The 26,715-nt window shown below is 22.0% G+C and overlaps 8 protein-coding genes across 8 annotated transcripts; 5 read left to right on the top strand and 3 right to left on the bottom strand.

Annotated features, from left to right (window-relative positions):
- Positions 1 to 445: 445 nt before the first annotated feature.
- PY17X_0922100 (multiprotein-bridging factor 1, putative) lies at positions 446 to 856 on the top strand (the record flags this gene model as incomplete). The annotated part of the gene is made up of 1 exon (XM_721363.1): positions 446 to 856. One exon carries the CDS (start codon positions 446 to 448, stop codon positions 854 to 856), a length of 411 nt encoding a protein of 136 aa, XP_726456.1.
- Positions 857 to 1,487: 631 nt separating this feature from the next.
- Positions 1,488 to 6,189, bottom strand: PY17X_0922000 (ATP-dependent 6-phosphofructokinase, putative; the record flags this gene model as incomplete). The annotated part of the gene is made up of 5 exons (XM_022955987.1): positions 1,488 to 1,574; positions 1,727 to 1,801; positions 1,928 to 2,447; positions 2,567 to 4,455; positions 4,606 to 6,189. 5 exons carry the CDS (start codon positions 6,187 to 6,189, stop codon positions 1,488 to 1,490), a joined length of 4,155 nt encoding a protein of 1,384 aa, XP_022812188.1.
- A 685-nt stretch (positions 6,190 to 6,874) lies between these two features.
- Positions 6,875 to 9,550, bottom strand: PY17X_0921900 (bifunctional farnesyl/geranylgeranyl diphosphate synthase, putative; the record flags this gene model as incomplete). Its single annotated transcript, XM_022955985.1, has 11 exons — positions 6,875 to 6,927; positions 7,025 to 7,050; positions 7,418 to 7,578; positions 7,705 to 7,803; positions 7,909 to 7,994; positions 8,134 to 8,405; positions 8,567 to 8,638; positions 8,717 to 8,804; positions 9,004 to 9,102; positions 9,189 to 9,306; positions 9,494 to 9,550. 11 exons carry the CDS (start codon positions 9,548 to 9,550, stop codon positions 6,875 to 6,877), a joined length of 1,131 nt encoding a protein of 376 aa, XP_022812187.1.
- Positions 9,551 to 10,388: 838 nt separating this feature from the next.
- PY17X_0921800 (Fe-S cluster assembly protein, putative) lies at positions 10,389 to 12,338 on the top strand (the record flags this gene model as incomplete). The annotated part of the gene is made up of 1 exon (XM_718527.2): positions 10,389 to 12,338. The coding sequence occupies one exon, from the start codon at positions 10,389 to 10,391 to the stop codon at positions 12,336 to 12,338; it is 1,950 nt and encodes a 649-aa protein (XP_723620.2).
- A 1,093-nt stretch (positions 12,339 to 13,431) lies between these two features.
- Positions 13,432 to 15,483, bottom strand: PY17X_0921700 (uncharacterized protein; the record flags this gene model as incomplete). Its single annotated transcript, XM_718528.3, has 1 exon — positions 13,432 to 15,483. The coding sequence occupies one exon, from the start codon at positions 15,481 to 15,483 to the stop codon at positions 13,432 to 13,434; it is 2,052 nt and encodes a 683-aa protein (XP_723621.3).
- A 2,622-nt stretch (positions 15,484 to 18,105) lies between these two features.
- PY17X_0921600 (uncharacterized protein) lies at positions 18,106 to 19,506 on the top strand (the record flags this gene model as incomplete). The annotated part of the gene is made up of 1 exon (XM_718529.2): positions 18,106 to 19,506. The coding sequence occupies one exon, from the start codon at positions 18,106 to 18,108 to the stop codon at positions 19,504 to 19,506; it is 1,401 nt and encodes a 466-aa protein (XP_723622.2).
- A 1,383-nt stretch (positions 19,507 to 20,889) lies between these two features.
- On the top strand, positions 20,890 to 22,938 carry PY17X_0921500 (conserved protein, unknown function; the record flags this gene model as incomplete). The annotated part of the gene is made up of 3 exons (XM_034637533.1): positions 20,890 to 21,738; positions 21,914 to 22,583; positions 22,697 to 22,938. The coding sequence occupies 3 exons, from the start codon at positions 20,890 to 20,892 to the stop codon at positions 22,936 to 22,938; spliced, it is 1,761 nt and encodes a 586-aa protein (XP_034493487.1).
- A 1,900-nt stretch (positions 22,939 to 24,838) lies between these two features.
- On the top strand, positions 24,839 to 26,322 carry PY17X_0921400 (spermidine synthase, putative; the record flags this gene model as incomplete). Its single annotated transcript, XM_022955983.1, has 4 exons — positions 24,839 to 25,054; positions 25,212 to 25,682; positions 25,863 to 25,983; positions 26,165 to 26,322. The coding sequence occupies 4 exons, from the start codon at positions 24,839 to 24,841 to the stop codon at positions 26,320 to 26,322; spliced, it is 966 nt and encodes a 321-aa protein (XP_022812185.1).
- Positions 26,323 to 26,715: the final 393 nt, after the last annotated feature.

Genomic DNA, 26,715 nt, shown 5'->3' with positions numbered 1-26,715 from the left:
GAAAAAATGAAGAAAAAGTAAAAAAAATGAAGAAATAGAAAAAAAATGTGGAAAAAAATGTGGGAAAAAATGAAGAAAAAATTGTGTAATAAAAAAAATATTTATATATAGTACCAATTTTCGCTTTGCATATATTTATTTCATCATGTTGTGAATATATAATTAAAAAAATATAAAATAACCACGAAATAAAATATGCATATAAATTTTTTTCTTTTTTAATTTTTTTTTTTTTCATAATTTCAAATTTCTTATTTTTAATAAATATTTAATAAAACTGTCATATTAATTTATAAATATAAAAAGTGAATAAAAAGTGACAATATAAAGTATCATCCAAATTTAAGTTATAAAATTGTTGTTTATAAAACTAATCTATACATACATATGTATATTTATGTACCATCCATATATTATTAACAATATTAAATAATAATTCGTCAAAATGCAACACCAAGATATTAAGCCAGTTATTTGGAACAAAAATGACAGAAAACCCAAACCCAAAAATATCGAAGAGGCTCGTAAATTAGGCATGGATGTTGAAATTGAAAAAAAATTTTTAGGAGGTAAAAATAAATCATGTAAAGGAAATTTAATCATAGAAAATAAAGCTAAAATTGAACAAGAAACAGAAAATTTTAAAATCGATAGAGTTACACCTGCTTTTTCAAGAGCTTTACAACAAGCTCGAATGAACAAAAAATTAACGCAAGTACAATTAGCAAGACTTGTTAATGAACCTGAAAGTGTTATTAAAGAATATGAAAATGGTAAAGCAATACCTAATAATATGATTATTCAAAAGCTAAATAGAGTATTAGGTGTTAATTTGCCATCTCCAAAAAAAAAATAATATGATAAAAAAACTATTAGGAACTATAATGTATAGGAAAAAATAATGGCGACATAATTATTTCTGTATATAATTTTAGAACATATTGAATATTCCGAATGCATTCAAAGTATGACCTATTCCACAAACTAGCCAACACATCATCATACAAAAAAATGTCGTGTATATACAACTTGGAAACAGACACAATAACTATTTTGCTTATTTATATAATTCAGACATGAATATAGTACAAGAAATATATATTATTATATAAAGAAACTGATTTTGATTATTTTAAATTATTATATATAATTTATAAAATCAGGATTTTTTTTTCATTCATTAATTTACAACATTCATATTTATGTTTTATCATTATTACATTAAGTAAATATTAACTTTTAATTTTTTGTATTATTATTTTTTAATTTATAATATTTCGGAATATTTTATTATTTTTTATTTAAATTAAAAAAAAAAAAAAAATATATATATATGATGATGTAAATACATAAAATATGATGGTCGTATTAAATGTTAAGTTTTTCAATGTTTTGTAATTTTAATTGTAAAATGAATTTTCGAAAAAATAAAATAATAATAAAATATATCCAACCTCTATCTATATATGCACACACATTTGTGTATCTCAAAACATATATGTGTATCCAGGAGTATCCAAATTTGTGTCATACTGAACTGGCCCTACATATATGTAACTATCGTTGTATGCCCACTACAAATAAAAAAAAAAAAAAAAAAAATATTTGCATGAATATTTTGATATAAATTGGCTAGATAAAAAAAATTCTTGGCTATCTACTAGCTGTTGTATGCACACAATTTTCTCTAACGATATTTTCACTTTGGGTGAGTTTTTGGCTTTACCATATTTGCATTGTACTTGATAGTTACCATTTGGCATGATTTCATTGATATGGGGACAGGGGAAACGTAGTGGTACTAAAAGGGAAAATAAGTCAAGCGCATGCATGTGCATATATTTACATGTACCCATATTCACATGTACATACATGTAATATGTGTATATATATACAGCCATTTGTGTGCAAGTTTAACTTTTGTTACCTTTTTGAACTTTTCCAAATCATTCTGATTGTTTATAAAATAATACCCGGGATATAAAGAGCTACTCCAATTTTGTTTGCTTAAACTTAACTGTCTAATGGATGTTACATAATTAACCAAATTATTTTCAACAGCTATTCCTGCTAATAAACCATGAGAAAAAGCTAATGAATTATCAAAATGTGTAGGTATAGAACAATTAACTTCTTTATCGATATTTTTAACAATTGTATTAAAATAAAATAAATAATTAATATCACTATATATTTTGATATTTTTTTCTGTTATTGTATTTGTTAAATTATTCATATGATTTTTATATGAATATAATAAATTATTATTTTTATTTTTATCCATTAAATTTTTTATATATTTTTTAATTTCATTTATTAGCACTATTTCGAAATCGGAATCTATATCTTCGTTCAACCGTTTTTCTTTTATTAACAATTTTTCTTTAACCGATTTGGTGCATATCTTCAACACCTCGATACTCTCTTTTGTCAGCAATTTTTCGAGTCTGCAATAGGTGGGAAGTGGGAAGTAAGAAGTGGCAGTGATAAGTGAGAAGTAAAAATACACACATTTCATGCAGAACTAATAAAGGGAAATACAATTGAGTTTTATTTTGGAAATTACTGGTCAGAAACAAACTCCTGGTTTACAATTTGTGCGACTTCCATCTCTGTTTTTACATTATTATCAACATCTTTGCATAAATCATCAAATTCTTTAATACAAAATAATAAATTTGAAGTTAACAAAATAACTCCATAATTTTTTTTTCTATTTATTCTCTCAATAATAACTAAAGACATATGTTCAACAATAGTAAATAAATTTATAAGATGTCCTGCTACTACAGGTTCACCAATACAGCATATATTACAATGTGTTTCTAATTGGATAGATAATAACAAAGAAGATGATATATTAGCTGGTATTTTAACAAAATAATAATATTTATTTAAGTTTATAGAACAACGTTGTATATTACTAACTATGTTACTAATAATATGAACTGTTGTATGATATCCTATACTACACTCTATTAGATTTTTATCATAACTGTTATAAATAGATATAGGAACAGTTATTATTTTTATATTTATATTTTTTTTTATAAATATTTCATTAAGTATATTCATAATTGATATAACTTTTTCATCACCAATAAAAACTAAATTAGTGATTTTATTATTTTCACATGACTTTATAATTTTATCTATATTATCTGAATTAAAAAGATTATATATATGTACAATTTCATTATCATCTGTATTGTAAGATATCTGATTTCCTAATAGTGGAAATCCACCTAAATTTATTGAGCTCTTTATATTATTATCATTTATTATACATGTTTCATTATTTAATAACCCTTTTATTCCTTTTATGAATCCAATTAATTTTAAATTATTAATAGACAATCGTTGATGTAACCCAACTAAAATATTATTAACTCCGGGAACTACATGAGATAACATAACAACTCCTACACTTTTACAAAAAGATGAATAAATAGAATCGTTTCGATTCATATAATTATAATTAGTATGATAATTATTTGTTATATTTTTGGACATTTCTTTTGACATGATTTTTGTATTTATTGTATTTTCTGATATAATATAAAAATCAGTTATTTTATTAATATTATTAAAAGTATCACAATTTATTTTATTTCCAAAATTATTTTCTATAACTTGAATAGTTGTATTATGTCTTATTAAATTGGTATTAAATTTTATGATTCCTTTTGTTAATATATTTTCAACTTTTGATAAATTATTCAAATGTTTATAATAATTACAATTAAAATTTTGTTCATTTTTTTTGTCAAAATTATGAGTGTCTATTTCATTTTTTTTTTCACAATTTTCTATATCATTATGTATACCTATTATTGTAAAATTTATTCTATTACATATTTCATTTTCCATTTTTGATTTATATAATATATTATCATTAGTGAACATTTTATTTCCTGATTTATAATAAGAAACTAATTTTTCATTATCACCTTTTATGTAGTAATTATATTGTATGCCACTTAGTATTCGATAATTATCACTCTCCAAATATTTTGATCTCAACGTTTTATATGTTAAGAAATATTCATCATTAAGGCTCACTTTTTTTGTTCTTGCTTTTGTTTTTATTCCTAGATTTTTTTCTTTAATAAAAAGTTGATTATAATTATCATTTTCACAACAATTTATTTTTTCTTTTTTTTCAATTTTAATAAATTTATAAATTGGAATTCCTACAATTTTAATCTTGTTTACATTAGAAAGAATATTTTTTAAATTTGTTACAGAACACATATATCCGTTATATTTATTTATTATCATTTCGACACATCCAAATCCTAGTATGTAGCTATAAGCGCAGTCAAAATTTGTTGGTAATGCACTTGTAACTTCATTTCCATAATAATGCGTAATTAATTCTATTTCGTCAATTTCGACTTCGACTTGTTTTTTAACCAAAAAGGCTAATAGATCTTCAACTCCCAGATTGTTGTACTAAATTGAAGAAAATTGAAGAAAATTGAAAAAAATTGAAAAAAATTGAAGAAAATGGAAGAAAATTAAAAAAAATGGAAGATGAACGCATAGACAATATAAACCAAAACAAACACAAGAATTATTTTTCATTTTTTTGTAAAAGGTTACTTGAAAGTTGTCTGAAAAAATTTCTGCCAAAAATTGGTTTTGAAAAAATAAAGGAAAATATTGAAAAAGATCTAAATTTTCTTTATCCATGTTAGTATGAATATAAGTTTTAAATTTGTTCATAATTTGTTTGGAAGGGGAATATAGATATTCCAAATCAGGATTGTAATATTTTTCATTTTGAGTGTTTTCATTTTGAGTGGTTTCATTTTGAGCGTTTTCATTTTTTATGAACTCAGTTTTAAAATGTAAGCACAAATTTACTAATTTTTTAATGTCTTGAACATTTTTCAAAATACCTTCAGGAATTATTATAATACCGTATTTTTTCTCTCCATTTTTATATCTTATTTTTATAGAATTAGTAATGAAATTTACTATATCATTTAATGTCATTTTTTTTTTTTTAATTTCTTCTGATATTAAAACAATATTAGCTTTTGTTTGGAAAAAACATTCTAAAGCTATATGACTAGATTTGTTACCAATTACTTTAACAAAATGATATCCTTTTTTATATGTTTGTATATATGACATTAAATAACTTATATATTGACAAGTTGTAAAAATTGTGGTATCAAAACCTAAGGAACATTCAACTTTGTCATTTTTTATTTCATTGTGTATACTTGTAGGCACACTTATTATTTTTGTTTTTTTTTTAATTCGTCTAATTTTTTTTGGATATTTTTTTTTAACTTCTTCATCACTTATATCGCTTACAATATTGTATGTATCATCTTGATGATATGTGTTATCATCTATAAATTCATTATTTTGATTTTCTATAAATATCGACGAAGGTGATTTATTTGTGATGTTAGACGTATCAGTTATAGATGCTACATCTGAATCATGATTCTGTTTGTTCACAGAATTATGTACAAACTCAAAATATTCAGATAATATAGCTACTTCTTTACTAGTATCTACACCCCCAACTATTATTAATCCATTTAGATCTAAATGTCTACATATTTTAAAACATCTTTTTATATTTATGTAATTTTCATGAATATTTTTAACACCCTTATTTATCATATCAAACCCACCACTATTTCTGAACATACTAATGTATTCATTTTTTAATTCCATAAAATTATATTCATTAATTCCATCAAATCCATTTATAAATCCATATAATATATTTTTTTTATTTTTTTTTTTTAAATAATCTAAAGTGCCACAAATAACATTATGTCCCCCTGGGGCTTGTAACCCAACAAATAAAATTCCAATTTTTATTATATCATCATCATTATATATATTTGTCATCTCTTTAATAAATGAATTTGATGTACTATTGTCTTTAGAAATAGGATCCGATATATTTGTTGACATTGTTTGATACCAACTATGATCATTATAATTTTCTAAATTTGTATTATCTATTTCTAATGTGATTAACGGGTTTTTAATTATATTAGGAAAATATGGTTCTAGTTCCTTTTCATTATTATTTAAGATTATATCATTTTCTTTTATTACTATTTTATTTTTTAGAATACCTGGCAATGCTATTTTATGTTTTCGTCGTTCTTCTTGTAGTTCACTTAAATGTATCTGCGCATTTTCTATGTCCATGATTTCTTTAAATAAATATGGAAATATATTATTTTATACAGAATAAAATGAAAGTCTCACTTAAGAGTATATAAGAAAAAAGAAGCATTAAAAAAAAAACAATTTTATTTTTCCGAATGATTATTAATACATAATAACTACCTTAAATGGGTTTCATGCCTAAATGATATGTAAAAACATATCTTAACAAGACAGAAACAAATTAAACATATATTTCAAATTAAAATTTGAATAGATCAATACATATACACTATGCTGACGAAAATTAATAATTTTTTATTTATTTATTTGGATGTCTCTTGCATAATGTTAAATTAATTAAAAAAAAAAAATTATTTTATATTTTGTAGCATACAAAAATATAATGTTTTTTTATTGTATAAATTGTAAAAAAAAAAAAATTAAACATATATAATAATATAAGGTGTATGCTTATATATGTAGTAAAAAATAAAAGTAAAATATAGAAATTGTACAAATTTACAGATTAGTATTTTTATATGATAATTATTTTATTTATAAAAAAATACATATATACTGTCAATTATACATGTGTGCATACAAGTCTTATATTATATATCATCTATACGATTTAATGTATATACATTAAATTTCCATTTGTTTCCATCATAATCCATTAATATATAAAATGTTGGATAATATAGTATAAAAAAAAAATGAACAATTATGCACCTGTAAATAATATATCCAATATGTACTTTAGTACATACTCTATACCTATATAAAAAAAAAAACAAAAAAAAAATTAATAACGATACAAAACAACAGTCGGGACGTGTAGGAAAAATATTTGGCTAGTTTTATATTTAGGTACCTTCGTGCTGTAACTTGTTTATAGCGCTAAAAATGGGAATAGGAAATAGTAGGAAAATGAATAGGTAAATGAATAGGTAAATACATAGGCAAATGAATAGGCAAACAAACAAATGACTAGGCAAACAAACAAATGACTAGGCAAACAAACAAATGACTAGCCAAACAAGCAAATGACTAGCCAAACAAACAAATGACTAGCCAAACAAACAAATGACTAGCCAAACAAACAAATGTGTGTGCTTTATTGAAAAGATAATTGCACACACCATAATATGGTATATAGATAAGTTTACGAAATTTATGAACAAGTGTATATACACATAAATATTATGTATAAATAAAAGTGAGTTAATATATATATTTTATGTTATTTTTATTTTTATTTATTTACTCGATTATTTTATCCTTTTGGGTTTGTTCATATATATTGTAGTGTTCTTTAATATTATATTTCTCATATATATTATCAATAATTTTAACACTTGCTACATTATTTTTCCCATAATTTTTTATTATTTTTTCCTTATCCGATTCAGAACATAATTCGAAGGCCTGATTATAAAGGGGGAAATATAAGTTTTGCAAAAAAAAAAAAAAAATAATAATAATAATAATAATGATAATTACCCAATTTAATGAAAAAATTGAATTCGTATAATTATATATATATATGCACACCTTTATTAATAGCCAAGTTAATTTATTGTTTTGAATGTCCGATCCCATTTTTCCGGTTTGTGTGAAATCTCCAAAAATGTCCAAGTAGTCATCATGTGCCTGTAAAATAAGAGATAATTTTGTTAAAAATGTAAAATAAAATTAATAAGTGAATAAATGAATAAGTGAATAAGCGAATAAATGTATAAGTGAATAAAAACAAACTTGGAAATATTCCCCCATCATAATAGAAATGTCTTCAATTTTTTTGTATAGTAAATTATCCATTGCTATTCCAGATAATTGCATACCTATTTGTAAATAATTATTATATAAATAAAAAATCCAACAATATATGTTATACAGTTATTTTGTGTTTATATTAATTTTTTCATTTTTTTTTTATTTTTATTTTTATTAATAATATTTAAAACTATTGTTTATCCTAACCACATGTAATTGGCAAAAAAAAAGAATAATATGCAGTTTTATGAACAACTACATTTTTATAAACATCAAAATTTATCATCTTGGTATTTATCATAGCTTGTTCTGGAATGGTAATATTATCTGTGTCAATACTTTTGTTTATGTCTGTATATTTATTAGAAAATATATTTGTATCAAGATGTTGACCAATTATTGTTTTTAAAACTGTATCTCTAAATGTTGCAATTATATCATTATAGCATGCATCGTTTCCTAAGTATATTTCAATAAGTCTGTAATAAAAAAAATAAAAATGAAAATGAAAATTAAGATAAAAATGAACATATAATTTAGCAAAGGGTTCTTATCATTTCCAGCTGATATAGTATAACTATGTATATATGTACATATGTATATACACATATGACGTTTTGGTAGTTCGCTATATTTTTACTTGTAAATCGAATTTGACAAAAGAAGGCAATCGTTCACTGCGTTTTTCGTTTCAACATCTTTTAAAAGGTACCTATAATACAAATAAAAGTAGAAAAAAATATACAAAATAAACTTATGATTTATGATAAATAATAATAATTTTCCATACCAGCAATGTTTATTTCGTCTAGTTTCTCCTTTATCCATAATATCATCTGCAACTAAGAAGGAGGCCTGTAATATTTCTATGCACCAAGCTGGGGGAAGGGATAAAAAATGATAAGAAATGGTAAGAAATGATAAGCAATGATAAGAAATGGTAAGAAATGATCAGAAATGAAATAAGAAAATGCAAAAACTTTCCAAAATATAAAATATTCCAAAATGCAAAAGCTTCCAAAATGCAAAATCTTCCAAAATGCGAAAGCTATTATGTTAAAAATGGCAAGTACTAACCTAAGCAAGCCGCTTTTTCCCACTCTGAATTATTAATGTCTCTATTTTTCACATATTCATAAATTAATATAACTAAAATTCCCCTATTATTTTTCCCCCCTAATAAAATAAAAATGTGTAAAAATATTTATAACTATATTTATCATACATTTCTACAGATATATAGACATAGTGTCATATCCTACCTAAACAATTGTAATCAAATAACACTTTATAATATTTTAAAATATGTTGTTTTATGTGATCTTCTAATGCATAATCATTTATATGTTCAAGGAATGTATCTCTATACTTATCATACATCTATGTTAATGAGGTAAATAATTATATGTGTGTATTATATGTACATATTTATATATGTATATATGTATATATGAATAATTTAGAGACACTGAAAAGGTTAGAGATGTGAAAATTTTATTATAAAATAAAAATAATATAGTTTATTATAATTTTTCATTTTTTAATATTATATTAATTTATTGCTTACACTTCTAAAAAACTCTAAGCCACTATCAGCATCATCTCCCCCTGCTTCTTTCTCCATATTTTCCTTTTATATATATAATTTTGTTATTATATAGTGAAATATAAATATACAATTTTATTTCGAATTGTGATTTGCGTCAATTTATCAAATATAATATTTAAAAAATATTGATCAAATTATAGTTATCATTTTAAAAAAGTATAGAAAAAAATATTAAAAGAATGTGGACCTTTATTAATAATTATATTTTGTATGTATATGTACATGTACATGTACATGATAATATTGTAATTTTTTTAACTTTTTTTTATTGTTTATATAATTAATTTTGGAGAAATGGTTATGCACATACGCCCCGAATAGGTATATCATAAATATGCAATATGTTGTTTTCTGTTATTCTGTCCTTTATATTAAATAGCTATTTTATTCAATATCATTTCTTAGAGTCGTAATAAAAATGTTAGTCAATTAGTAATGAGTTAATTTCATGTTTGCTACTAAAATTTTATTAATATTGCATATAATTTCAAAAAAAAAAAAAAAAAAAAAAAAAAAAAAAACATAGTATAAAGAAATAATAAAATTATATATACATATTTGAATATATAAACCCTTAAGTTTTATACAACTGAATAAATAACATGGGGTAAATACACTTATATATTATGTTCTGGAGAAGAACAAGAAAATTCTGCAATGTTAATTTGCGAATAAAAGAATAAGCATATCTCATTTTTTTTTTTTTTTTTTTTTTTTTTTTTATAAATGATACAAATCGTTTTGTTATATAAAATAGCTAACAATATGCTAGAAAATAATAACATATATATTTATTCAATATTAGGAGTTAATATTTACTCATCTTTATTTGTTTGTAGTGTATTTGATTAAAATGGATAGTGACATAATTGACGAAGAATTTGTATATGGAAAAAATATAGAAAAGATAAAAAAAAAAAAGGAATTAATTTTAGATTGCTTAAAAGAAATAAATGATCCAGACTTAAAAAGGAATATAGTAGAACTAAATTTTGTTCGTAATTTAAAAATAAAAGAAAATAAAAATGGAAAATATGACATCGAATTTGATTTAAATTTGACAACACCCGCCTGTCCTGTTAAGGATGAATTATTATCAGAGTGTAAAAAAAAACTGAATACATATGACTGGATAGAAGATATAAATATTAATATCACATTTTTTAGTTTCAATGAAAATGATAGAAAAAAAAATATAAAGAAAATTGAAAATATTATATTAGTATATAGTTGTAAAGGTGGAGTAGGAAAATCATTTTTTTCTGTTAATTTTGCTTATTATTTAAAAAAACAAGGAGCTACAGTTGGTCTTTTAGATGCTGATATTAATGGCCCAAGTTTACCAACACTATTGCCTTTTGATCATTCATATGCTAAATTTAAAGCTTTAAAAAAAAAAAAAAAAAATGGTATTAATAATAAAATATTTTATGAACAGGAAAAAATAAATAATATAATTGACCAAGATCAAAATCATACTTTTTTAAAAAAAGAAAGTTTTCAGGAAAATTATTTTTTTGATAAAACAAAAAATATTATGAAAAATTTGAATAATGTTAACCTAATAGATGAAAGACATGATGAAAATTTTAAATTAAGGGAAAATAATAATAATAAAATATATAGCGGTTTATTTGAATCTTATACAAATGAGGATAATGAAAATGAAGAAAAAAAAAATGATATTATTGATAGTCAAAAAGAAAATAATGATGATGAAAAAGAAGAAAGAGGTGATTACAAAGAGGAAGAAGATATCACAATCCCATTAATAGAACCATTGATATATAAAAATGTAAAATTAATGTCATATGCATATATAAAAGATAAACAAAAGTTGGGTTTTGCCTCTTTTAGGGGTCCAATACTAAACGAATTAATTAGCGAATTTGTTCATAATGTAAATTGGGGTGTATTAGATTATTTAATTATTGATATGCCACCAGGTACTAGTGATATACATTTAAATTTATTTGAATCTGAACATATCGATGGTATTATTATGATTACTACTCCAAATGATTTATCTATTAATGATGCCGAAAAAGGAATAAATATGTCTAACTATTTTAATATTCCTATTATTTGTTTAATTATAAATATGAATTATTTTATTTGTGATAATTGCGATAAAAAACATTATATTTTTAACAATTGTGATATTAAATCTTTACAAAAAAAAATAAGCAAAATATATGAATTCCCATTTCATCCTCTTGTATCAAAAAATGTATATAACAATACTGATTTTGATCATGTCGAAAGTGTGGATAAAGAAAAGGGTTGTAAATTTTCAGATGAAAAAGATTGTAAGTTTCCATTTATACTATCCTCTGAAAATCATTATTTAATTCAAAAACTTGAAGAGATATTTGAGAATGCTACAAGAGAAATTTCAATTATAAAATATAACCATACCTTAAATTTACCATCTATACAGATTTATAATAAATATTATATACAATTAAGTTTTGATTCAATTCAAAATAAATATGTTTTTTCAGATGATGTATTAACTTGTAATAGTAAAGATATACGTTTAAAATGTGCTTGTGATATATGCACAAATTTAAAAAAAAATAATCCACAAAAAAAAAAAAATATAAAAAAATATATTTTTAATCATAATATATATGTAAAGGAAATAATTAAATTAGGCGCATATAATGTTAAATTTATTTGGTCTGATGATCATGTTTCTATTTATTCATATTCATATCTAAAACACATATTTCAAAAAAAAAAAATAACTGGCCCAATTCCATATTGCAGCTCTAATAATATATCCAAATATGATTGGTAAATAATGAATTATCGTTTTTTTGTGCTTCTTAAAAAAGTTTAATAATTCGAAAAATTATGTCTCTACACATTTTACCATGGAAAGATGCAATTTCTATCTTTCTCCAATTTTTATTAGTTTGATAATCCATTTGTTTGTTCATATTATTCTTTTTTCAATTTTTTTTCAATTTTTTTTTCAATTTTTCAATTTTTTCATTTTTTTCTTGATATTTAACAATTTGTTAAAAACGTTAATTCTTGTCATATACCATGGGTAGGCATCAAAATTTAATTGTCTGCCGATAATTTTCACTTAGTTTGCAAGTAGTGAAGTATGGCTATTTTCAACGTTAATAAAAATGTGCCTAAAATGTGCCTAAAATGTGCCTAAAATTTGCCTAACGATGTTGCTTCAAAGTGGGGGTGTAAAAAACGGAAGTAAATTCGCCCTTTTATAATTTATGTCAACATATTTTACAGGCCCATTGGGAATTATATTTCACACAATAAGCAAAAATGAGTTGTATGATAAAATGGGTTAATTTGTGTAAGGTATAAATATTTTTTTACATAAAAACGGGATGTTTATTTTTTAAGAAAATAAATGTGAAAAAAATATAATAAAAAAGTGAGGTATTTATTTCGGGGATAATAACCCATACACACAATCTTTAGACATACAAGTATGTGTATATTATTTTTTCAACTCATTATATAAATATTTACTTGATAAAAAATAAACTTCTATAAAATGAAAGAGGTGGTAGAAATCAAAGATGAAATAAAATGCACACAATACATATGCATATTCCATAAGACAATTAAAAATTACCAAAACGGATTTTCATAAAAAAAAAAAAAAAAAAATAACTATAAAAATGGAAACAAAACGAATGTGGTTTTTTACGATATTTTTTATTTTAACAACTAGCTATTTTGTTCATCTGTTAAATGTATATAATGATGATAAAATTTTGATATATGCACATGCATAAGTATGCATAATATATAACCCGATTTAAAGACAAAATATAATTAAGATATGGTTACATGTGTTTTTGGAGTTGGGAGTCTCTACTTTGGATGCTTCTTCTTATTTACTACTTTTTTGATTAAGATGAATTAGGAATATTTATATTATTGACTTGGGGTTCATAAGAAGATGGGATATTATCACTTGAATTATTTTGGTGAATATTGTTATAATAAGATTGTATTTTAATTATTTCCTCAATTGATTTTGTTACTTCTTCAACATTCATTATATCTTTTGAATTTAAAAAATTATTATAATTTTTTTTTGACCATGTGCTTGGATCAAAATAAATCCAAGAAGAACATTTTTCTATTTGTGTTAAATTATTAATAGTATTAGGAGTAAACCATTTTTTATATATAACATGATATAACCATTTTCTTATGTACAATTCAGAAGCTGCATAAACTTGTAAAATATCTCTTGGTAAATTATAAAAAATATAGAATAATGTTTCTGTCTGCAGTTTTAATAATAAAGATAAACGAACTTGAAATTGAGTATTTATATATGATTCTGGTCTCACAAAATAATCATCTTTCATAGTTGGGTTATCTGATATGGGTGATGTAAATGAAGGGAAAATAAAATCTGGTGAATTTAAATTTAATCCTAATGTTGTTAAATCTGTTCCTAAAGATAATTTATTTAAATGTGGATCATTTGATTTTATTGAGTTTAATATACCTAAAATTCCATAATTTTTTCTATTATATATTTTTGATCTTTCTGTTGTTTCATATAATATTTCTTCCAATGATAGATCTTCATTATTTTCTATATCAGATGTATCTTCTTTTTTTTTATTTGTTTCTACATTATTTGAGGAAATATTAATTTTATTTTCATTATTATTATTTTTTTTTTTTTTTTTTTTTTCTGTATATATTTCCTTTTCTGAGATTTGTCTACTACTTACTTCTTTCTGTACATTTGAAATTTTTATGTCATTTTCTGTTTTATTTTTTACACCTTCTTTGTTAGAATTTTTTTCGATATTTGTTTTATTTGACTCTTTTTTTTTTATATTTTTATCATTATTCCCTTTAATATTTTCACTTTTTTTATTCATATTTGTATTTACTGTTTCATTTTTTGGATTTTCCCCATTACTATTGCACATGTCAGTATTATTTTTTGTATCGAAATTTTCTTTTTTTTCCATTTTTTTTCGATCTTCATTTTTGTTTTTTGTATAATTGTAATCGTTATTATTTATAGGGTTTGAACTTAATGTTGAATTTAAATTGTTTTCATTCGTTTTTATACTTTTTTTATTCTTTTTGCTCTTTGTATTTTCGTTGGTTATAATATTAGAAGCTTCACCTTTTTCGGCATTTTTTTCGGCATTTTTTTCGCCGTTTTTTTCGCCACTTTTTTCGCCACTTTTTTCGCCGTTTTTTTCGCCGGTTTTTTCGCCGTTTTTTTCGCCGTTTTTTTCGCCGTTTTTTTCGCCGGTTTTATCTTGCCTATTTTTGTTATCATCATTATTATGCTTACTATTTTTGTTTTCAGAAAGTGGTTGACTTGATTTGTTTTTTATATGTTTGGTGTTATTATCCGAATTTGAATTATGTTCATTCTTATCTTTTTTTCCACCTCCCTTTGTTTTTTTTTTATTTTGATTTTTTTCAATATTATTATATTCAGCACATGATGATTGTTCTTCACTTTCCCCTTGAGCAATATTACTTGGGTCAGATGAATTATAATTTTTTTCACTTATTTTATTTTTATCATTTTTTGTATTATTTTTTTTTTTTTCATTATTAACATTTTTTGTCTTCTCATTTTGTTCAATAGATTTATTATAATTTGAGTTTAATTTTGAGGAAATTATTGGAGGAAATATATCAGCATTTTTATCATCATTCCAACTTTCATTAATATTATTAGAATTTTCTACAGCTGATTCTGAATTTTTATTTAAAACTTTAGTATCATTTTCTTTATTTTCATTATTATTTTTTCCAACTTGTTTAGAATTTGTATTTATTAAATTGTCTGTTATATTTTCATTCGTTTCATTATTTTCATTTTCAGCTATATTTTTTTTTTTCTTCTTTTTAAATAAATTTAAGAATGTTTTCGTTTTTTCTTTTGAATTTTCGTTATTTTCTTTATCCATTTTTTTATTTTTATTTTTTATTCACCATATATATATGTGCATCTATGTATATCCTGATGTATTGTGTGTATACTATGTTTTCATACTTATATATATATATAAATGAGCATACATATGTTAATTTTTATGTACACAAAACAAAATTATTAAATATTAATTTGAGTATATTATTCTGCATATATCTTACATTATATGTTTACCAAAAAGTGTATAAATAAATTAAAGATCCATGCATATATGTAGATGCATAATTCTTCTATACTATATATTTTTTTTTTTTTTTTTATATGTATATCATTAGTTTTCTATTTATAATGTATATTTCGTTATTTACTTTATCGGAATCATTATATTTATTTTATTTATCCATATGTGTACATATATATTATTGTTTTTTTTGGATTTGGTGGAACGTCAAGTGTTATATACACATATTTATTTATATATCCAAATATTTAAGATATTCATATCTCGTTTCTTCGTTTTTAAGATGATGCTATTATATTTAGTTTTTTTTTTATTTATAAGTTTTGTAAAAATATGTGATAAAGCAATGACCTTTTTAATCTACATGTATCATATAATTAAATAACTATATGCCTAAGTTATACATATATGTAGATATATAAATTAAGATTGCAAAGTCGTAGATAATGTAATTTGCTAAATTATGGCCTATGAAAAAAATATAATAAATAAAAAAAGTACATAAACGAGAGCACTGTTATTTATACATATATCTAGTATATACATATATATATAGGAATAATAGATGTGTATAATTGTTTCAAAATATTCGAAAATAGCGAATTTGTAAAACATAATAGAAATATTTTATTCACTCAACATACTTAATAAACAATGGTGTTAATAAAAAAGAAAAATAAGTTTATATATAAATACAAAGTAAACAATAGATTGAACATTAGGGTTTATAGCTTTTCTATTCGTCATGTACCATCATAACTATATTTAGGAAAAAACGAAAAAAACGGGAAAAAAAACGGGAAAAAAAACGGGAAAAAAACGGGAAAAAATTATAAAATGTTTCGTGTAGTTTATATTGAAAAGGCAATGAGTTTGACTTTAATAAATTGGTCATATATATTACATATTAGCTATTTTGGATATGTAAAGATTTTTTAAAAAATAACGAAAAAAAGTGATATGACATTGTACATGCATTTTTAACCTTATCAAAAAAAATATAAAGATATATGTCTGGTATAGGTATTTTTTAAATAACCTAAAATTAGTTTTATTACAATTCGTAATAATACAGTTACATTTGGAATATTGTTAATGTTTAAAAGGGGAAAAAAAAGAAATTCTGGTACTATTTTTTGATAATTCAGCAATATTATATATATATATATATATATATATATATATATATATATATTTATTTCCAATTTTATAAATGGCCTTTTCATGTGTTGTTATATAAAACAGAGGTGTTTCTATATTTTATTATCAGCTGGATATATGCTATATATTATATATGTGTGTGTGTGCAAATGAAAATGTGTATATAAATACATGAGTAATAATTAAAAGGCAACCCATTAATGTATGTAGTAAATACTAAATTATTTAATTAAAAAATTGTTATTTTATTTTACTATTTGATAATATAACTTTTGAATTTTATTTTATTTTGTAACATTTATAATATGAGCTTGTACATAATTTTTCGTTTCAATGTTCCATAGAAAAAGTTAAAAAGAAAAAGGATAAACATCAAGCTTAGTTTGTTCAGCCATTTAAGAATTAAACATTATACTATTAATAAAGTATTTATTATAATTTCGATATTTAGTTAAAGATATATAGAATATATGATTATTTTATTCTTTAAATAGCTAAAACTTTACAATAATTGGAATATATTCAATATATTTTTTTATTTTACAAACCTTAAATTGATAAAAAAAATACAGCTATATATATATATACATATATAATACATATTTATCAAGTTTTCATTTGAAAGAAAAAAAAATGTGACTTGGAACATGTTATGAAAAATTTTGAATATTTATAAATATATAATTTTGAGCATACTAAAAAATTGATTACACTTTTTATTTATTACACTTTTTATTTCCCACAGGCTTAAATAAATTACAATGATGGCCTTTAATTGAAAATTAATATTATATCATTAATTATTGTTTTGTTTTTTCTCTATTATTCGTGTTTACAAAATAGTGCAAAAAACAATATATACGAGTGTGAATGCGAGTAGGATATATCTAATTTATGGTTCATGCGTTTATCTAATTTTTTTAATATTTTTTAATATTTTTTTATTGCAAGTATTAAAATAAATAAGTTTAAGGCCGATTTTCCCAAAAGGGCGCGAGCGCACATTAAAGAGGCATATATAAAAAGGGTGGTCAAAAAAGACGATAAAAAGGGTGGTAAAAAGGTGGTAAAAAGGGTGGTAAAAAGGTGGTAAAAAGGGTGGTAAAAAGGTGGTAAAAAGGGTGGTAAAAAGGTGGTAAAAAGGGTGGTAAAAAGGTGGTAAAAAGGGTGGTAAAAAAGGAGTTGCATATACAATAATATGAGAAAAAAAACAAGAAGGCGAGAAAAAGTTAATATATTATTATATTTTCTAAAATGGAGATAAGAATTGGAATAGTTATATATTTATTGGTAGCAATAAAATGTGCAATTGGATCTGTTTATTTTTCTGGTATAGACATAAAAAATATGAAAAGTAAATATGAAGAAATAAAAAATAACAATAATAATAATAATAATAAAATAAATGAAATATTTTTAAAAGAAATAGAAAAATATAATTATATGAATAGTAATGTTATAGCATTAAGTACATCAAGACATTATTTTAATTACAGACATACAGCTAATTTATTAATTGCATATAAATATTTAAAAAAAAATGGAGATATTATGGATAAAAATATTTTACTTATGATACCATTTGATCAAGCTTGTAATTGTAGAAATATTATAGAAGGTACAATTTTCAAAAATTATGAAAAACTTCCAAATGAATATATTAATAAAAATATGAAAGAAAATTTATATAATAAATTAAATATCGATTATAAAAATGATAATATAAATGATGAACAATTAAAAAAAGTTATAAGACATAGAAATAACAGTTTTACACCATATAATAATAGATTATATACAAACGAATATAAAAAAAAAAATTTATTTATTTATATTACAGGACATGGTGGAATAAATTTTTTAAAAATTCAAGAATTTAGTATTATAAGTTCTTCTGAATTTAATTTATATATTCAAGAATTACTTATAAAAAAAATATATAAAAATATTTTTGTAATAATTGATACATGTCAAGGTTATAGTTTTTATGATGATATATTAAGATTTATAAATAAAAATAAAATAAAAAATGTTTTTTTATTATCATCATCTAATAGACATGAAAACAGCTATAGTTTTTTTTCAAGTAAATATTTAAGTGTTTCAACAGTAGATAGATTTACTTATAATTTTTTTGATTATATGGAAAATATACATAAAATGGAATCAAAAGAAATATATAAAAATTTGAAATTTTTTTCGATACAAAATATATTAAATTATTTAAAAACCAAAAATTTAATGTCACATCCCTCAATAAATAATTCAAAATTAAATGTATCATCATTTTTGCATGATCAAAATGTTATCTTTTACGATTCAACCATGTTGTTTCCAAAATTGTTTTATAACAAACTTAATAAAAATGATAAAAATGATTATCCTAACAATAATCATGATCATATTCATTCCGAACATACCTGTTTTGGTTATTTAGGCATATGTGGTCATATAAAAAGTCAAATATATTTAAATATGGAAAGTTTATACAACGATCGAAGCTATTACAACAATGATGATGTGTATAATAGTTATGAATTTTATTTTACTGATAAATATTTTTATTTTAAATATTTTGATATATATTATATGGGAATTTTTTTGATTTTGTTATTTGTTATTTTACTTTTTCTTATAGTATATATGTTATACTAATTTGTGTGTGCACATTGAAATATATGCATTAACTTGTTTTACATTTTATCAAATTTACCAAATTTACCAAATTTATCAAATTTATCAAATTTATCAAATTTATAGCGTATATTTCATTGTTATCAACTAATAGTATCGTTGCCTTTTTGTGGTCATTTTTTTTTTTTTTTTTTTTATGTTTATTTGTTTAGTTTTTTCTTTTTTAGTAATTTTCATTAAAAATAGAAAGACACATTCTTTAAGCATAATTTATATCATAAATATTATACATATAAATATTTTAAGGTATAAAAAAAAGGATACATATTTATGTTTATATTTATAGACATACAAAAAAATATAGCAACATTTTATACACAAATAGAAAGCGCAAACTGCATATATATGCCCACTTTAATCCACAATTGTATAATATAACTGTGCTATTTATGCACTATTCTAAATTAGTATTAAAATGCGGAAATTTTTTTTATGCATATAACATAATATTTTTTAGTATTAGTCAAATATATTGCATAGTTACAAAAAAATAATTAAATGACCATCACAATATATCTGCATACATGTTATATATATATATTTATTTATTTAAATTAATAGCAATGTTATGAATATACACATTCCTTAATTTTTTTTATATATAGTATCATGTAAAGTTAGTGAAAAATACTACATTGAAAATATTGTATGTTTAAACGGAATACAAATAATAACAAATGTTTTAAAATTATACATTTAGAAAAATTTAATATATGCAAAAAATAATTACGGATTTTATATTTTGTTTGGTATATATTATACCGCTTTATTATTTTTTTTTATTTATTTGGTGGTATTTTTAATAAAATACACAAAACCCCCGTCTATAAAAATTAATTAATTCCGAAATCGTCAACATAATTGGTTATTATTTTGTTATTTTTCGTTATTTTTCGTTATTATTTTTAGTTATTTTTCGTTATGTTTAGCTATTATTTTTAGTTATTATTTTTCGTCATTTTCGTCATTTTCGTCATTTTCGTCATTTTCCGCCATTTCTAGCTTGTGCTTTTCTTTGCGCACTTGAGGCATTTGCCTTTTACAAGTGTTAATTTTATACAGTTTAGTTTTATATTTGTCAATGTGTAAGTGCATGCATACATATATGCATTTGAATATATATAATTAATAATTTATACGTTACGTATATTGTATTTTATTCCTACAATTTGTATAACAATATTTATAAGTGCATGGGTTTTTCCGTCATATATCCTATGATTTATATTTATTGTTTTTTATTTGTTTAAAACAATAGGTTGAAATATATATATACAACTAAATAATAACAATTTGATTATTATATTTATTACTTATGCATATTAGAATTGTCAGTAGAAGAAAATGAATATAAGACACGTAAATGGATGTGAATATAACGAAAAAGAAAATGATAAAGAATATAAAGATGAAATTAAAAAGGTTATGGAAAATTTAATAAATGAAAGAAAAAAACATTTCCAAGAAAACGATAATTATTGTAATAATACACCAATATGTGCTTGCCCTAATATATTTTGTAATATTTATACAGATTTATATAATTGGTTTGGTTTTAAAAATTGTAAAAAAATAGATACAGAATCTTTAAATACTTGTTTTACAGATATAACAAATGGGGGGGTAGGATATTATGAAAAATTAATTGTATTAGGAAGTAGAATTTTAGAATTATATAGTGAGTTACATTTTTTTAATAAATATAATTATGAAAAAGATAAAGAAATTGCTCAAGATTTATATAAAAGTCTTACACCAATTAAAGATGTTGTTTATCATTATTTATATGTTCAAAAAAGAAAAAATCGTATAATATATAAAAATAGTTTATATTTATTTGGATATTCATATTTATATACACCTTTATTTTTTAATAATAAAAATTCTATAATCAAATATGTTAAAGCATGTATAGCATATTCAGTTAAATTTAGTGGAGCAAATATTTTTTCATGGATGCCAATTTTAATAGAACATATTTATTATTCTCAAAAATTAAAGGTTTCAGATATAGAAGAAGAAAATGAATTATTACAAGATTTGCAAGAATATTTTGGTTATCAATTTGATTATATATTGCCTAGAATAGCTGAATGTTTTAGTCACCATAATCTATATATTAAAAATTCACACTTAACAGGATTACATATTATTCGTATATTCGCTAATGATTATTTTTCCCTTTTAGCCGATGTAAACAGAATCGATAAACATCTGTGCTAATTTTTGACATTTTTATGACCATTTTTATGACCACTTTTATGACAATTTTTTTATTTTTTTTTATTTATTTTTTTATTTTTTATTTTTTATTTATTTATTTTTTTTATTTTTTTTTTATTTTTTTTTTATTTTTTTTTTTTTTTAGGATGTAAACATTGAAGGAAAGGAAAAGGCCATATGGGTTCGAGAAGAAACCGAAGCATTTTTAAATTCAATGTGTATAGAAATATTTAGTGGGTGTATGGTATCAATTAATAAATATTTAAATGAAAATGATGTAAAAATATCTAAAATAAGAGATATTTTTGAAATTATAGTATCATCATGTTGGGTTTTAGGAAATGAAAAAAGAAATAAAATATGGGTAAGTGCATTGATACAAAGATTAAGACAAGTTCAATTGCTAACTCAAATAACTACAATAGAACAATGGTCTTATAGTATAAAAAAATATAATGATATAAATATAAATAATTTTGTAAAAGATATTTATAATTTTAATAACATAAATGGAAATATATTATCTCCATTTCAACTACAAAATTTAAATATGTATTTACCTCATAAAGAAACTAATATTAAGCAAATTCCATATTATACAACATTACCTGATAAATATAAAAATAAATTTAAACAAGACGATGATAAAATTGAGCAAAAACATCCTAATGGATGTAAACTCTATGATGTTTTAAATAACATTACAAATAATATACAAAAAAGTTTTAAATCTAGAACCCCCAAACATGTCCAAACAACAATAGTAAAGAAACCCTTAGTTCCAAATCAACCAAATCAACCAAACATTTTTTCAGGTAAAAAATACAAATAAAAACCAAAAATAAATAAAAAAAATTTATGCAAAAATATGCTCAAAAAAAAATACATGTATATATATATACATATGCATACATCTTTACAATCACAGATATGAGATATAGCAATTTTAAGACAGAAGTAACTTTTAATGAACTTCCAAAAAATACTATTCACACTAGAAATATGGACAGTTTAAAATATAGTCGAGAAAATAATAAAATTCCTGTTAAAATAAAATATATTAAAGATTCAAAAGATGATAATAAATCAAAATATGTAATAGAAATTCCAAAAAAAGAATTAAAAGGAAAGAATAACAAAGATCATATAAAAGCTGGTTGGCATAAATAAAATAAATAATTTCATGTTAATAATTTATGGGACCATAAAATTATTATTTTGAGAATACATTTACTAAAGTGTATTATAAGTTTGTTTATCCCAAAAAGTTTTTTCCTTTGTATATTTATTTAATTAAAAATTTAATTATATATATGCACATTTAATAATTCTTTTTTTTTTTTTTTTTTTTTTTTTTCAGTACTTTGGGGAAGTAGTAACAAAGGGTTAGAAATTAAGCTTCCAGTAGAGACAAGCAATATAATATAAATGCAAATTAAAGGATAAATAAAAAAAAAAAAAAAAAATGGCATATTTCTATATTCTTTATAGTAGTATAGCGTTTAACAGATATATAAAGTTAAAAATAAATTATATATTTCAGACTAATTCATATTATAAATATGATTTTTGTAAAATAATAAATTATGTACTATATTATATGTATATACACAATATGGTTGTATTAATTTTGTTCACCCTTTTTTTAAGTACTGTATTTTAATATTTGTTCTTCTATACATATATGCATAATACATGTCTGCATATATTTTTTTCGTTATCCCTAAATTATAAAGAATATTTTTTACATAATTCATACATATGTGTTTTTTTTCGAATGATATAAGAAAATTGCCATAGTGTCGATTCGTTATTATTTTTAAGGATGCCACTTTTCACATTTTATATAAAAATAAAAACAACAATATAAAGTTATGAAAAAAGGAAAGCCTGTCACCCTCTCACCCTTTCACCTGTTCACCCTCTCATTTTTTTCACCTCTCACCTTTTCACCTTTTCATTTTCACCCCTCATTTTTCACCTTTTCATTTTCACCCCTCATTTTTCACCTTTTCATTTTCACCCCTCATTTTTCACCTTTTCATTTTCACCCCTCATTTTTCACCTTTTCATTTTCACCCCTCATTTTTCACCTTTTCATTTTCACCCCTCATTTTTCACCTTTTCATTTTCACCCCTCATTTTTCACCTTTTCATTTTCACCCCTCATTTTTCACCTTTTCATTTTCACCCCTCATTTTTCACCTTTTCATTTTCACCCCTCATTTTTCACCTTTTCATTTTCACCTTTTCATTTATATATATTGTGCCATCACATATTTAACAAATCGCAAAAATGTAACGACATAAACTGTGGTACATTTCAAAATAATACATAAATATTTCTGAACAAAAGAAAAAAAAATATAATATACAATAGTAAATGGTACTGGTTTTTATTTTCTCTTTATTACATACTCTGATTAAAAAACAAATAAATAAAAATAATTTTGGGAAATGCATTGTGCGAAAATTAATAGTATATAATATTATGTAATGGATATGCAAGCAAAAGTTGAGAAAAAAAAAAAAAAAACATATAATATGAAATAAATATATACAATAGAAAAAATATGTATATAATGGAAAAAATATATATATAATATATATTATATATATATAGTAAAAAAAAATCGCTATAAAAAAGTGCCATATTTTTCATTATTACGCAGGCAAATTTTAACGCTACTTACAAGGGGGGAAAGGCAATAAAAAAAACATTTAATATGCATATATAATTTTATGTTATAATTAATTAAATAAGGGATATATTTTTTAAAAGAACCATGCTAAATTTATATATATATTTAGATATAAAGTTATATAATTAAAATATAACATCCATTACATATAGATTAATTATTATTTTTTAGATTGGAAATATTGTTATAGTAGTGGAATAAATCAATATAATGGAAACATAAGCATTTGCATAGAATATATTATATATATATTTTTTATTTATCAGATTTTTTTTATTCAAATATTATAGTATAAGGAATATTAAAAATATTAAAAATATTAAAAAAAGAAAGCATACAAATAATATAAAACCAAATAAACAAACAAAATGGATAAGCTCATGACAAACAATAAGGCTGCACTATCGATTGTTTTGGTTGGAGGTCTATGCTCTTTAGCATTATATCATATGAAAAAAAAATTCAACTTTGCACATTTTTTATTTTCAAAAAAATGGTTTAGTGAATTTTCTCCAATGTGGCCTGGTCAGGCATTTAGTTTGGAAATTAAAAAAATTATATACCAAGGAAAGTCAAAATTTCAGGTATAATTTATTTCACATTTTTTATGACTACATATATGCATATTCCAAACCGTTTGCACATTGAAACGATGGTTGATTTGGTTAATCCATACCTTTACAAAATGGGTCATTTCATTTTAATACTTATTTTTTTATTATCGCATTCCCATTTATATAGGATGTTATCGTATTTGATAGTACAACATATGGAAGAGTATTGATTTTAGATGGTGTTATACAACTCACTGAAAAAGATGAATGTGCATACCATGAAATGATGGCACATATTCCTATGAACGTAAGTAAGGAAGCAAAGAATGTTTTAGTTGTTGGAGGAGGAGATGGAGGTATAATAAGAGAATTATGTAAATATAAACATATCGAAAATATAGATATTTGTGAAATTGATGAAATGGTTATTGAAGTTTCCAAAAAATATTTTAAAAATATAAGTTGTGGTTATGATGATAAAAGAGTAAATATATTTATTGAGGATGCTAGTAAATTTTTGGAAAATGTAACTAATACTTATGATGTTATAATTGTAGATAGTTCAGATCCTATAGGACCCGCCGAAAGTTTATTTAATCAAAACTTTTATGAAAAGTTATATAATGCTTTAAAACCAAATGGATATTGTGTATCTCAGGTATTCATTTTTATTCTTATTCTTTCTTAGTTGTCATCATATTTATTTCAAGCCAAATTATATTTCAAACCAAATTCTATTTCTATGTAATATATAATACACTTTATCTTTTCTGTTACTAATTCATTTTTTTTTTTTTTTTTTTTTTTTTTTTAATAATTCCTATCATCCGAATAATAGTGCGAGTCTATGTGGATACATGTTGGAACAATAAAAAGCATGATTGGATATGCAAAAAAATTATTTAAAAAAGTTGAATATGCAAATATTAGTATTCCCACGTATCCATGTGGATGTATAGGTAGGCTATATTTTACTAAAAAAACACAAGAATTTTGTAAAATATATATTATGCATTAAAACAGCATAATTAATTGTACTCTATATTTTGTGCATTGGTGTGTATATATATATATATATATTTATTTATTTAATTATATATATATTTTTTTTTTTTTTTTTTTTTTTTTTTCTTTCCATAGGACTATTATGCTGCTCTAAAACTGACACAGACATGTCAAAACCAAACAAAAAATTAGAATCCAAAGAGTTTGCTAACTTGAAGTATTACAGTTATGAAAATCATTCTGCCGCATTTAAATTGCCAACTTTTGTTTTAAAGGAAATTGAAAACGCATAAAATTATGTTATTTTATTATATTTTTTTTTATATATAATACTATGCCAAGACACTTAATATTTTTCGTTGTATATTATCAATATAAAGTAAAAATCTTTTGAAAACATATAGTTCTACGCAGAAAAATAAGTATATATGATATGTTATGTACAATCATATATACTATATTTGCACAGTTATAATATATGCGCTTATTTATACGAATTTTGAAAACTTTTCTAAACAAAAAATACAAAACAAATTTTAATTAAAAAAAATGTCAGTGAGTTCTACTTTATTTTGGAAATATTCAATGTTAAAAAGTGAATAAAAAATAAATAAAAATAAGATAAAAATAAGATAAAAAATAAATAATAAATAAAAAATAAATAATAAATAAATAAATAAAAGATA

This window comes from Plasmodium yoelii (assembly GCF_900002385.2).
Source record: "Plasmodium yoelii strain 17X genome assembly, chromosome: 9".
In the NCBI taxonomy this organism is placed as follows: domain Eukaryota; phylum Apicomplexa; class Aconoidasida; order Haemosporida; family Plasmodiidae; genus Plasmodium; species Plasmodium yoelii.
The sequence above is the reverse complement of the archived record's forward strand: the minus strand, read 5'-3'. Positions and strand labels throughout refer to the sequence as shown.